At 39.0% G+C, this 14,205-nt stretch overlaps 1 protein-coding gene across 1 annotated transcript in view; it reads left to right on the top strand.

Moving 5' to 3' along the window:
- Nucleotides 1-440: 440 nt before the first annotated feature.
- Nucleotides 441-14,205, top strand: part of stard13b (StAR-related lipid transfer (START) domain containing 13b) — a 111,093-nt gene continuing 97,328 nt past the window's right edge. The window contains exons 1-2 of the mRNA XM_027150506.2: nucleotides 441-664; nucleotides 4,692-5,791. Of these exons, the coding sequence (XP_027006307.2) occupies nucleotides 4,826-5,791 (966 nt within the window). The 5' untranslated portion in view covers nucleotides 441-664; nucleotides 4,692-4,825. The remainder of the gene's footprint in view (nucleotides 665-4,691; nucleotides 5,792-14,205) is intronic.

Here is a 14,205-nt window from a genome sequence, read left to right as displayed (position 1 = left end):
CATTAGGCCACGACTTCCCTCAAATGCGTCTCAGTGTGCATTTCTGCCTCATGAACACTCTTCCTGGATACATAGGCTATGGATCTGCCATGTCACTGATAAAATGCCCATAGAAAATAAACGAATATCATCTTAAAAAAAAAAAAAAAATTAAACAAACATAAATATTTAAAAAAGTTTTGATATAGATTAGCTCAGTTCTCACCAATCCCAACTGCAGTGCTGATTTACATCCAAATATACCTTGTTTACACAGCACAATCTCTCTCTCTCTCTCTCTCTCTCTCTCTCTCTCTCTCTCTCTCTCTCTCTCTCTCTCTCTCTCTCTCTCTCTCTCCTGAACGCAGACTCCTCCCCTTCCTCATCATACACACACATTTACACACTCCTTGGCTGGCTTTGCACTCCTCCTCTTCTTGGCTTAGTCAGTGCATGCTGAAGCCTTGTGTTGCTTGTGGCAATTCTCTGGAATCTGTGATGATAGCACTCTCGCTTGTTGCCTTCACACTCACTCACTCACACACACACACACACACACACACACGCACACACACACACACACATAGAAAGAGGGAGAAACACCGGTGTGTGTTCACCTGAATGGTTCACCTCTGTCACTACGACCGCCACTGGATCGGATTATAAGCCACAAACTAAACTGCAGGTAAAGGAAAGAGATTTGACTCTTGATGTCTTTTTCAACAGCTTTTAGTTTAGAGGAATAGATGTTTGTCTCAGAGAAGCTTTCTTACCTTATTACCGTGGTTCAGAAGGAAATCCGAAAGAGAACAAGTGTATACATCAAGATTATGTAGATTTATTTGTAGAAGAGTTTGAGAATAAAATAACAAAATCAAGAAGAAAAAAACTGCTACTTTTGTCCTTGTAAGTGTTCTTTTCTTTCCTTTCTTATTTGTGACAGTGCAATTAGTTTTTATTACTTTTACTCAAATTGAGTGACTATTTAATGTCCTCATTAGCAGGTAACTAAGATGTGTAGATTCGTATCAGTTTGTACACATATCCCGAGTCAGACGACAGAAGAGAGACTTTCTCTGCGGTTATGTGTGTTAAATGAGATTCCTGTTGATCTTCCTGCGGTGGCATCCTCCGTTTGGCTGTTTTGGCTGATCTTTCCTTCCCTTTTCTGTAGCCGTGAATAAGGAGGCCCTCTTTCACAACGGATTTAGAAAGAGGGGCTTTAGGGAAAGAGGTGGACTGAGTCGATCTTAATCAGTCTTAAACCTAACGTTTCCTGAGGAAGAGGAACATATTAGTTATTTCCTTTGAAAAGGGAAAGTCTTGCTGGTGGTCGCTGTGTTTGTTGTGCAAACACTGTCATGTTGAGGTTATATCACACACACATACACACACACACACACACACACATGCCTGTGTGGGACAGTTCAGGGGTATGAGTGTGTGACCTTGATTCTGGCCTTGCTCGTTTATCAGCTTCTGAAGGTTAAAGCCCTGAGGTGTGTTATCCTCTCAGTTCTTTGGGCCAGTGTATGTGTATGTGTGTGTTTGTGTGTATTTGTGCTCATGTGTACATGCTTGATAAGACCTGGCCAGATGGCATATTCTCACATTTGTTGTATCAAAGGTAGAGTAGACACAAACGGAGAAGAAAGATTTTCCACTTTTTCTCCGTGTGTGCTTGGGCTTGAGCAACACTTTATCTCACACCCTTTATCTCAGGTATGACACTCATGACTACAGAATGTACAGACATATTGAGAATTCATAACTTGAAACCCTTTTTTCGGAAGTTTGCCGGGTTTCAAAGAATTCACACGACATTTTACAACAGTTTTAAGGAAGAACAGTGTTCATATAAAAAGAATGGAAAATCTGCCATCTTTAAGATTTCTTCAATTTCATGTGAGATCTCTCTCCAATTCTTGGTGCTTTTTCTTGTTAATTGCCTCATTTGATCCTTCTTGTTAGCACATTTTATCTCAAACGTCCAGTATATATATATATATATATGGGCACGGTGGCTTATTGGTTAGCACGTTCGCCTCACACATCCAGGGTTGGGGGTTCGATTCCCACCTCCGCCTTGTGTGTGTGGAGTTTGCATGTTCTCCGCGTGCCTCGGGGGTTTCCTCCGGGTACTCCGGTTTCCTCCTCCGGTCCAAAGACATGCATGGTAGGTTGATTGGCATCTCTGGAAAATTGTCTGTAGTGTGTGAGTGAATGAGTGTGTGTGTGCCCTGCGATGTTTTGGCACTCCGTCCAGGGTGTATCCTGCCTCGATGCCCGATGACGCCTGAGATAGGCACAGGCTCCCCGTGAATAAGTGGTAGAAAATGAATGAATATACATATATATATATATATATATATATATATATATATATATATATATATATATATATATATAAAACACTTGGCAGTGTGCTGGTCGAGAAGAATAAGAAACGATAGACTATTTTCCAATAACATCACATACAGGGTCTTTTTCCCCTCAAAGCAACCAGCCAACATTAAGAATCGTTTATTAACCAATGATGAGATATCATATCTATTTCTAGTTACATTTGATGCAGAGGCTAGTTCCAGTTTTCCCTTATTATAGCAATTTCATATAGCAAACTCTTTGTTCCTTTTTTCCCCTGACAAATTTTTCACTAGCTTGTCATAGTACAGAAAACCCGGGAATTGGTCAAAAAGCGTTCTGTCCTTCGCCAACACTGGAGACTCCTTCACTAAATGTTAAATAACCACTTAATTTAGTCAGCATATCAAAGACTATATGTTTCACTTTGTTTAACAACAAGATTTCATGCAGACAAGAACGTTCGTGTCGAATGTAAACATGTGATTCGAATGACAGCTGGTGCTATTGTTCACTGTGAGGTTAAAGGAAATGATTGAAAATCTTCAGACCATACAGAATCAAGCCTTTTGCAACTCTGTTGTTAGGATTAAACTCTTCACTTACAGCCCTTTCATTACAAACGCTCGTTATGTAGACGACAGTGTCTACCATATACTCTGTAGGCCGGTGTACCACAAACACGTCGGTGCTCTGTCAGCCTGAGGCGTCAACAACCAATTATTATATAGTTGTGGCATATCCTGTCATCCCTTGGAGGAAAAGCGTCCTCCATATTTGACACCCCTGCTGTCCCATAGCTGCGCACATGATGCACTTTAGCCGAGGTGTCAGAAAGGAATGCTTATAAATTTCCTACCGGTTCCTGACGCGTCTCCTTTAGTTGAATGTATGTGTTTTGTTGGGGGGTAAAGCTGTAATGAGGGGGTTAGTCCGCATGCTAACCACAGCCTGGCCAGTGCCCTTTAACTGCTCTGATGAATGGACTGATGCATTGTAAATCAGCCAGTGGGGGAAGAAATGCTGGATTCCTCACGCCGCTGATGTCACTGCCATCGTGCCTGTAACAGATCCAGACTTGAACACCTCAGCTGCAGACAGATGTTCAGCCTCAGAGATTTTCTCTTCCCCCCTTCTGTAGATCTCTCGCTCATGGCCATAAACACAATCAGCCAAGAACTTTTTTTTTTCTTTTTAACACCTTGTTGTGGAAGCGTAATAAACTTTATTTTCCCTTTTTTTTCATTCGGCTAATACTATAGATGTACGTTTTACGTAACACAAACGATCCTTATCGATCGAGCTTTCCATTTCCAGACTTTTGAAATATTCCAAGATTCCATTTTTTTCGTATTCTATTTTTCAATTTTTTTTTTCTCATTATGAAAAAGGGGATTTTGAGGTGATAAAGTTCATTAGAAAATTTGACTTGAGGCATCCAAAAAAAACAAAACATGTTTATATAAAAACCCTTTATATTTTTATTGGTCCTACGTATCGTTTCCCCACTACCACTGCTCATTAAAGATATAAATAAATTAAATATAAATTTAATAAGAAATAATTCATGTTATTTTTTATATTTTGAGCTTTTATATTTTCCTAAACCTTTTTTGCAACAATTGTCCATTGTTTTTTTTTTTTTTCTGGCTAAAATCCACACACCTAACCACTACTCCATTTTTCACATCTCAAAATAGTTTTATGTTTTTTGTTATTCCAAGCATTTTTTTTTTTTTTGTGGTGCTAAATTCCTTCACGCTTCACATTTTCTGCAAATTCAAACAATCCATGTCCAGTGCATTTCGTTGTTTGGTGCTGAATGAAGCGTAACTTTGGCTCATGATAAAAAAAGATGATACAACATAAAAAAAACCTGGAACAGCAAAGAACATGATTATTAGCATATTGAACTGAATCTTTGAATCAAATGGGTTTAATCCAAACCTCAACAACACAAAAACATGGTGTACTGTAAATAATGTGAACCTGAAACTGCAGCAACAAATACCTCTATGGCTTCAGTGAACAGATAAAATCTTTTAAAGTCAAATATATTACAATAACGAGACTAAAATTGTAATATTTTGGTTATGTTTGGAGGTCGTCTGGACTTGGACCTCATTCCTGAAGCAGTATTGTAGAGTTTCATTGTACCCTATTTAACACACTGTATTAAGTCAGTTTGCAAGACCTCAAATTTCTGGTATGTTGGTATGTTTGGAGTTGTGCACCTCTGCTCTACAGGATTAATTGGTAACGTACATTGTTACAGAAACATGTTATAGTCTCATAGCCTCTTTAATGATTTTTTGTTGTTGTTGTTGTTGTTTTTCATTTGTTTACAGACTACTCACAGATCCACATTTTATTGACCGGAATCGTTAAGATGTTTAATCATGCTAAACACATCAGGACTTCGCCTCCGACAAATATTTCCTTGGATATACCTTGTGACTAGTGCTGGACTATAGAACAAGCCATGGAGGGTCTGTCCATGGTCACACAGGAGGGACAACCAACCTTGTCAAGGACGCCACCTGCCGAAATGACCTTTTCTGTACAGACGGCTGGAACAGACATGAACGATGGATGTGAACCTATGAGAAACACTTGCATTAATGTGTTGACTCAGAATAATGAGATTTGTGGCAAGAAACGGTTCTGCCAAACCACAGAGACTAAACAATGTTCCTCATTCAACCAAAACACTAATAATAGTTATTCTCTTCCAGCAGGACAAGTCTGTGCTTCACATGATAACGATGTGAAAATGGGATCTACTCCAGATCTTCTCAAGCCAACACAGGAATACATCAATAAAACTGGGACTTCTGCAATTGAGAAGGCATTTAAGAGCCAAGATAGATGGAAAGTGGAAAGTAAATCTGAACAGGATGTAAATGGTTGCAACGAGTTTAGATGTCCATCACCGGAGGACAACCACAACCTGTTAGCTTCAGAAGTTCAAGTAGACACAACAGCTCCATCCAAAGATATCACAACCTCCAATGAACTCTGCACTTCTCCCTGCCCTCCTCTCGTTCCATTCCCAGAGAGCTCCATTATCACATCTGCAAAACCACTTTCTGTTCCTTCCCCATCCAATGGAGGAGCTGAGTGTCCCCGAATCATCAAACACAAACCGAGTTCTATCACTTTTGCAGATTACGATTGTACGTCAGGTCTCAACCAAGGGGTTCCTGAGAGCTCTGATTGTGGTGAGTCTTCCTCTGAAGAGGATGACGATGATGAGGATGAGGATGTTTTTACAGAAATGACTCAGATCAAGGAGATCCTTCCTGGCTGTAGACGCAGAAGAGTCGGACGAAGGAATGGAATCGGTGGAGGAAGAGGAGGAGAAGAACGAAATGGAGAACTGGACTCGGTTCTCAGGTTCAGTTCCTCTACTGGCTATGAGGCAGAAGCGGAGAACAGTAGTAAGGAGGTAAATGCAATCATTTATGTCTTGTTTATGGGATTTTAGTATGTAGCTCAGGCCATGAGGATGCTGAGTAACATTTTTTAACTCTATATTTGTTCCATGTACATTAGAATATGTTCATCGCTATAGTTAGCACAGCATATGTGAAATAAGCTAACTGGCTAACATGAGTTAGCTAGCAGGGAATTTTTGAATGCTTAGACTCATTTTATTGTCACATACCTTAGAACTAAAGAGAATTTTTTTTTCTGTAAGTATATTGTTGTTAGCAGAGAGACTGTAGCCAGCTAACTAAGCTAGTCAGTGAGTTAAAAGGCAGTCTGGAGCACAAAATTCACATTTACATAATGCTATGCAGGCAAGCATAATACTACTGTACATTTACACTGTACATTTGCATGTATGTACATACACATACACTGTTATTTGATACGGGTGTTTACTACCTTATATTAGCCAGCTAGCTTGTTGTACCCTGCGAACCAGGAACCTGGCAATTTAGATAGCGACAGCAGATATGGTTCTGGAGTGTTTTTTTCAACATTGTAAGCTTATAATTGTTAACACAGAGTCTGAGGTGTGAGATAACTAAAACACAAGCTCCTTTTAAAGGGAAAATGGTTCTTTTTAGAGGTTTATTATTGTTAGCAAAAAAAGTCTGTCATTTGAGCTAGCCAGGATTCAATTTAGCTAGGTAGTTAAAAAGAAGTCTAATTTGTACGCTTACTAGCGTTAGCAACTATCTTGCCGACATTGGCTAAGAGTAAAACTGGACATGTTTCTTAAAACATAGATGTGTGGTTATTTTTTTTTTACACAATTATCTTCCTAAAAATAGAAAGTTCTAAGTTTTAATTTCCTAAATTCTCCCATGCAATGTTTGCAAAAAAGTCTGCAGAATAATCTAGCCTAATAATATCATCTAGCTAGCTGAAACACAAGCCAATTTATAGGTTCTTCAGTCCTCTGGGTATATTATTTTTAGCAAAGAGTCTGCACCATGAACTAGCTGACTTGCAATGTCCATTATTTATTACCCGTGTTCTCTGTATGTTTTGCTATATAATTGTCTGCTTACTGGCTAGCTAACATGCTCATCTAACATGGTTTCAGTCCACATCACTTGTGCTTAAGGCACATGAAATAGTGTTGCTATTGTTTTTATTTTATTTTATTCACTTCTTTATTTATTATTTAAGATTGTTTTCAACCTGGTTTATAATAGTTACATAGACTGTACAATGCCGGGATATATATATATATATATATGAATTTCCACTTTCCCACAGACATTCAGTACAAGACAACTAACAACTTTTTACACAGTGAAGGAAGAGCTAGATCAGATATCAGACATCATTATACAATCAACAACACAAGACCAGACTAGTACAAATTTACTGTATATTCTACCATTTAACAAGCTTTTCATGTTGAAGGCTGTTCAGCAACACATTAGCATCTAAAGTTTTTCAGTAGAGTACTGTGATGTAAACACGACCTGTTATAAAGGAATCCGGTAGCTGTCTTCCTCGTCTCCTTCATCTCCTTCTGTCAGAACAGATGGTTGTATTGAGCAGTGATCTATGCCTTCCACTATTTACAACTCCCTTAAGTCAGGGAAGATTTGTGTCTATTTCCCCAACCCCTTTCCCTGACCTAATGATTAGCAATATGTGTCCTCTTGTCCTGCTTGAGTTTTAGTGTAGGGCTTTAATAAACAGTGGCTTATGTATGCAGGCTTTAACTCTTGTTTAAAAATTACAGATACATATAGTCAGGGCTGTCAAGTGTCACGCATTGAGAGTGACAGTCACGCATTTGACTATTTACAATATATTTAATATGCCGCAGCGACCCAAAAAGGAATCAGTTCACACCGCTGTCTTTATGGAACCGAGCAAGAATCAAGCGCGTCTCAGTTATTAGTCGAGCCTGACACTTATCAGCCAATCAAAAAAGGAGGCTACACAATAGCCAATCAGAAAATATCACAATTAAGATTTAACGCAACAACCAATGAAAAAATTAATTAATTAGAGAGGTTATTTTCGATGGTCGGTTTGTACAAAACCTCAACACGAATCAGCTTGTCTCTGGACAGGACATTGTCCTCAATCATGACACTAAAAATGTCTGGGCTTGAGCCGAACTGTTTTAACTGGGAGCAACATTACAAATGATAAAGGAGTCCAAAAAGGCAACAAACACTTACAATAAACACCAGTCATAATCTCTCTCTCTCTCTCTCTCTCTCTCTCTCTCTCTCTCTCTCTCTCTCTCACACACACACACACACACACACACACACACACACACACACACACACACACACACACACACACACACACACAAACACACACACACAAATTAATAAATGTAAATTAAACAAATACTTTGTATTTGGTAAAATTGCGGTCAGTGATCCGGGGTTTTATTTGGAGATGTCACGCTTGCCTGTCTTCAAAACTTGAGAGCCCTGTATAGTTATATAACAGGTTATATAAGGTCATCTGTAAAAAAAAAAAAAAAAAAAAAAAAAAAAAAAGGCATTTCAAAATAAAATGAAATTAAAAAAACAAAATCCACAAAATACTCTAATTTTCCCCAATTTATAAATTATTGCATAATCATTATTACTGCAGTATTAAATCGACGACGAATCTGACATAAAACGACATAAAATCTAACTATCTTTCTCAATTCATCTACACTAAATAAAATCCCAGGGCAATATTTTGTCATAGATGTCTCCAAACACCATCTTGAAAGCACACTTTGAACTGATATTATATATGAGGCATGCGCTTTGGAAGAATGTAATCAACAAAGGATCGGTGTGGAGTTACTTTTACCACCCCGAATTTGATCACTTTCCAATAACACCACATCCTGAAGGCCTTTATTCCTCTTAAAGCCTAGACATTTGCCAAAGCTAACAGTTTTAAAAAAATAAAATGATCAAAGAACATCATACTTTTTTTTTCATCCAGAATTGAATGTCCTATTAATAACCAGTTTTTATCTATAAACAATCATTGAAGTTAAAATCAAAGACAGCTGAAATCCAACTCTTTTTTTTTCAGATAAAAACGTGACCTTCTCTGTCCTGAAGATTTGTCTGAACACTGACTGTTACTGAGAGTAACACTAGAGACTCTTTCTAAGAATATTAAAAAAAAAAAAAAAAAATAGAAAAAAAATCATATTATGTAGAAAGTCCCTGTTGCTATAGAAATGATAAAGTACAAGCACATTCATGTAAAATGGAATAAAATCTATTAGAGATGACCAATCAAATCCAGCATTCATGCAGTGCTTTAGTATAAATATTAATTAATTCATTCATTCATTCATTCATTTTCTACCGTTTACGGGGCACCTGTGCATATCTCAGGTGTCATCGGGCATCGAGGCAGGATACACCCTGGACAGAGTGCCAACCCATCACAGGGCACACACACACTCTCATTCACTCACACACTCACACACTACGGACAATTTTCCAGAGATGGCAATCAACCTACCATGCATGTCTTTGGACCGGGGGAGGAAACCGGAGTACCCGGAGGAAACCCCCGAGGCACAGGGAGAACATGCAAACTCCATACACACAAGGCGGGAATCGAACCCCCAACCGTGGAGGTGTGAGGCGAACGTGCTAACCACTAAGCCACCGTGACCCCCTGGTATAAATATGATATATTATAATATACTATTTGACTTATACATTTTGTGATGAAGGAACATCTAAAAAAATGACTTGATATAAATTGAGGATGTACAAACCTTTTCTCTTGACAGTATAAGGACTAAAATCAAAGTGGATTATTATCACATTATTATTTAACATTTTCCTGCATGAAGCAGTATCATTTTCTCTTACACAGTTTTGTGAAACAGGAAAGAGCTCCATCGGTTTTTATTTTCTGAGCGTTTCTTTCCGCTGAATGTTTGTGATAGTCCAAAATATCTTCGCAACGATCCTAAAACAGTTTGCACAGAAGTACAAACTCATACAAACCCAGTACACAGTGTAGAGCATACAGTGCAAGAAAATGTATAGTCTCTATTCATCTGGAAGTTTTTCCCAATCTGTTCTTTTTTTTGTACATATCCAAGTCCTGCTTTGTTACGCACATGTTGTTCTCTATCCTGCTGCTCTTACTTTGCTCATACGTGTTTAAAGATTGTGTAAAAGAATGCCGTACCTTTCACAGACGCGTTGACCTTGCATCGTTTGCAGACATTCCAGGGCGATTTGCTGAGTCCCAAGTCTTTGCTTGAAAGGAGCTTGAATGTAGAGGATATGTTGTGGAAACCGTTTTATTGAGAGATGCTAGGGGTTTTTGAATGGTACTATTGTTGGTGTTGGTATTAAATTACGTACAAGATTTGGAGCACGCTTCACAAAAACCAGGGTCAAGAGGTTTCATGTTGTAGCTCTGTGCCATCTCCATCTGAGGGCGCCATTCCCAAATCTTAGGAATTGCAAACAACATCCTCAGAGCCAAAAAAGATATCTATATCAGATCAGCTAATGAGAACATAATGGCTAGTTTTCACCCTTGATATTTATAATTAAGTAGAATTAAAATGCCTAAACCGGACGGTGCTCTTTGTGAAGCGTCTTGTATGACTTCATCTCCTCAAAATCTTCCATGACCCAGATCTGATGCGTTTAAACTAGCACGTAATGGCTAGTGGCCTCTTTTTGATGCATCTTCCTACCTCTACACAGTGTCCTGACACTCTCAGTGGGTGGTATGGCCATGGCTGGCAGCCCAGAACAGTGCCACAACCGGCCACTTAACTCCTCATTTACATGTCAAAGAGCCAGCAGTGAGGTTTCCAATGTGGCTAATTTGCAGTGATACAGTTATGGCCCTCACTCATTCTATCCTCTTCTGAAGATAACAATGATGACTTGATCTGGAGGGTTGACTCATGCCAACCCTGTTGCCATGGCGAATGTGTGTTTCACTATTGACGAGTCTGAATGAGGGGTTGAAATGAATCGAGGCTACTGTCTCAAGTCCGAGGATGGAGCAATGCTAAAATTCCGGTCATTCCGTACAAGAGATTCCGAGAAATGCTTTGTGTGGCTTTTGTACTGTTTCTCTATTTGGCTTCAATTTGTGAAAAAGCTTGAGCATGTCCTTGATTTTTTTGTGTTAGCCCAGCCCATGTTAGATGGTTAAATATGATTCCTTACTTATAGGTTGTTTAATTGGGCTATGGTTTTGGGCTACTGGTCAAAAGGTAGCATTCAAACCGGAGCATTGCCAAGCTGTCGCTGTTGGGCCCCTTAACTCTTAACGATGCTCCAGGTGTGTTGTATCATGGCTCACCCTGTGTTCTGACCCCAACTTCCTACACCAGGATATACAAAGATATTCACTGTGCAGTAAAGCATACCGTCGCTGTCGGGCGGAATCCTCGTATCTCCAAAAGCGTTATTTTTCAGGAAATTAAAAAAACGCCGTATCTTATCTGCAATGCACAGGGTTTAGTCCGCGTTGCAGTGGATTGTCTTGCGCTAAATTCCTGTCCTCAGACGAGCACAAGAAGTAGCGGGGGTCAAGATTTTTTTCTTTGAGCCCAGTGTTTTGAAGACATTTACCTCAGAAGATGTGTTGATTCGTTGCGACTCTTCTCGAAGAAAAATACGTCGCAAAGCTCTCGCGCGGAGTGAAGAAGAGGTGGACAGTTGAAGTGTCCAATGGAGTTAAGAGATTTGCGCTCAAGCTATTTTCAAGACTTTAGATTGGTTAATAACTTGTAAAAATAACAGACCCACGTGGGGACTGACTGATAGCATCGATATGTGAAAAAATATGAAATTGACAAAATTTGAACATACAAGGTTTCCGCCCGACAGCGACGATATGTGACAAATAAATGCTTCTACTTCTAACATAAGATCGGTTGACTGTAGAAGACACACTGTGAACAATAGATAGATATATAAATACAACTTTATGACCATTGCATAGTACAGGCACATAGCAATAAAATGTCATTTAGAGTCTTCCAGAAGTAGAAAAACTTTCGATAATGTATTAATTTTATAATGAACTCGGTATTAATGAACCATATTTTCAAACAATAAATTGTTACACCATCCATGGAAAGCTTTAATCTTGTCTCCCCTCATTAGCATCTGAATCATAACGTTAACAGACTATGTTGGAATTGTTTATTGTGAATATGTTTTAAATAAATATAATTATTTACTAAACATCATATTTACCATATAGTTTTTCTTTTTGTCAGTCTCTGCTTCATTTCATCCCCATAGCACCTTTACCTGTGAGAAGATAACTGCAATACCAGCATAATACTGGTTTATTGCTTTATTATGTAACTATATGTTTAATAGTATGATGTGGTTGGAAATTGGTCAATTTTATATCAGTTAGGTTTAAATACTAGTATAAATGATAACTCAATGTATAAACCTGACCTTACACTTAGTATCATTTGTATGACTTACGTCATATAATATAGTGTAGATTTGGGAAACCATATTAGGTTTATTGTTAGATTACTGCAAATAACACTAAAAAATTACTCATTACGTTGCCATCAAATATCTAAAAAAGTTTAACAAGGCGTCCAACGATTATACAGATATAAACATTTCTATTCTTTTTTCTGTGTCACGGGCTTTGTTGGTTCGTCTCATACCGTAGAACGAAGACAGAGTAACGCTAACTCCTTGACAGAGGTCGACTAGAACCTTCCTCTCACCAGCTTTGACCCGAGACCACCCTGTTTCTCAAAAGTCAGTCTGGGATTTCGCCAGCTTTTGGTCATTGCTGTTAGCTTCAGCTTGAGCAAGCCACTTTCGCTTGCCGAAGGTCAGGCATCTGACCCTTGAAGAGAGTCTGCTCCCTGTTCAGTATGCCAGATCAGGTTCTCATGGCCACACAACAAGCATGGCTTCTGTCTTCTATGAGTTATTAAGAGTCACAGATACTGCCGAAAACAAGCAGCCGAGTTAAAACAATCCCTTGGAGACCTTAAGTGAAATGATGTCTTGGAAATTGTAAAATTACATTTATTGTAAAACTTGTGAGATCTTATCAATTATTTCTAGCATTTTATGTGCATTAAAGTTCAATTGAAAATGAGTCAAAGTAAGTGAGTATTTAACTCTGACTCACTCGTCAGCCTACACCCCCGTTTCGTCTCAGAAGGAAGCCCTGTTTTGGGGGTCTAATTGGTTATGCCTCTTGACATTGCCACATTCCATGGGAATTTACAGGACTTGTAGTCTCAGGCCCTCAAACAAGACCAGTAGCTCAGCTGCCTCTGACAAATGCGTTCCACTTTGGCATGACACCCATCAAAAGCATGATTGTGTATAGATGAGAGCAAGCATTGATGGGAGGAGAGCTCTTTGCCCGGAAGGCTCGCAGAAGCGTGCTCACACCCCCCCCCCAAACAAATTCCAGGAAATGCTCAAACATCCCTGTCTGTAGTACGTCCTTGTTGCTACTAACTATCGTGAGATCTTCCTTATAGTCAGATATTTCATCCTCTTCCTCTTTTGCCACTTACTATGTAAAAAGAGAAGGGGTCAACTATGTTGATTTATCACTTGGTGACTGAAGTAGCTGTCTCTGATTTATAGCTGTAGACTCCCTGGATTCCCAAACACAAACGATGTCTCTGTGCAGGATGGGGGTAGTCTATTTATACCCTTGTCTGCGGGTGTCTGGAGAGTAGTGAAAGCTTTCAAGGGAGGAATGCCAACAGGCTATACATGGGCCACATGGCAGTCAGCAACTCGGCGTTTGTTTTGGTTTGATCGGAAACCTCTGTGGTGTTACATCTTACATCTTCCCAGATAATCTAAGGTTCAAAACTGTGTTCTTGGATAGTTGAATCTGAAAGACTTCATTGAACACCCAAGCAATAGAAAAACACCCTTCTAATGTGGTTTTCCACTGTAAGTATTAGGATTGACCAGTAAAGTTATTCCTGATTTAGGATTAATCAGTAAAGGGTTTTTTGTGGTTACAGTTAACCAGTAAAGGTTTTCTGAATTAGCACTAACCAGCAAAAGTGTTCCAGATTAGAACTAACCAGTAAAGGTGTTCCAGATTAGGATTAACCAGTAAAGGTGTTCCAGATTAGGACTAGCAGGTAAAGGTGTTCCAGATTAGGATTAACCAGTAAAGGTGTTCCAGATTAGGATTAACCAGTAAAGGTGTTCCAGATTAAGACTAGAAAGTAAACATGTTCCAGATTAGGACTAGCCAGTAAAGGTGTTCCAGATTAGGACTAACCAGTAAAACTGTTCCAGATTAGGATTAACCAGTAAAGGTGTTCCAGATAAGGAGTAACCAGTAAAGGTGTTCCAGATAAGGAGAAACCAGTAAAGATGACTCTGATAAAGACTAACCAGT

The sequence above is a fragment of the Tachysurus fulvidraco genome, chromosome 11 (assembly GCF_022655615.1).
Source record: "Tachysurus fulvidraco isolate hzauxx_2018 chromosome 11, HZAU_PFXX_2.0, whole genome shotgun sequence".
In the NCBI taxonomy this organism is placed as follows: domain Eukaryota; kingdom Metazoa; phylum Chordata; class Actinopteri; order Siluriformes; family Bagridae; genus Tachysurus; species Tachysurus fulvidraco.
The sequence above is the reverse complement of the archived record's forward strand: the minus strand, read 5'-3'. Positions and strand labels throughout refer to the sequence as shown.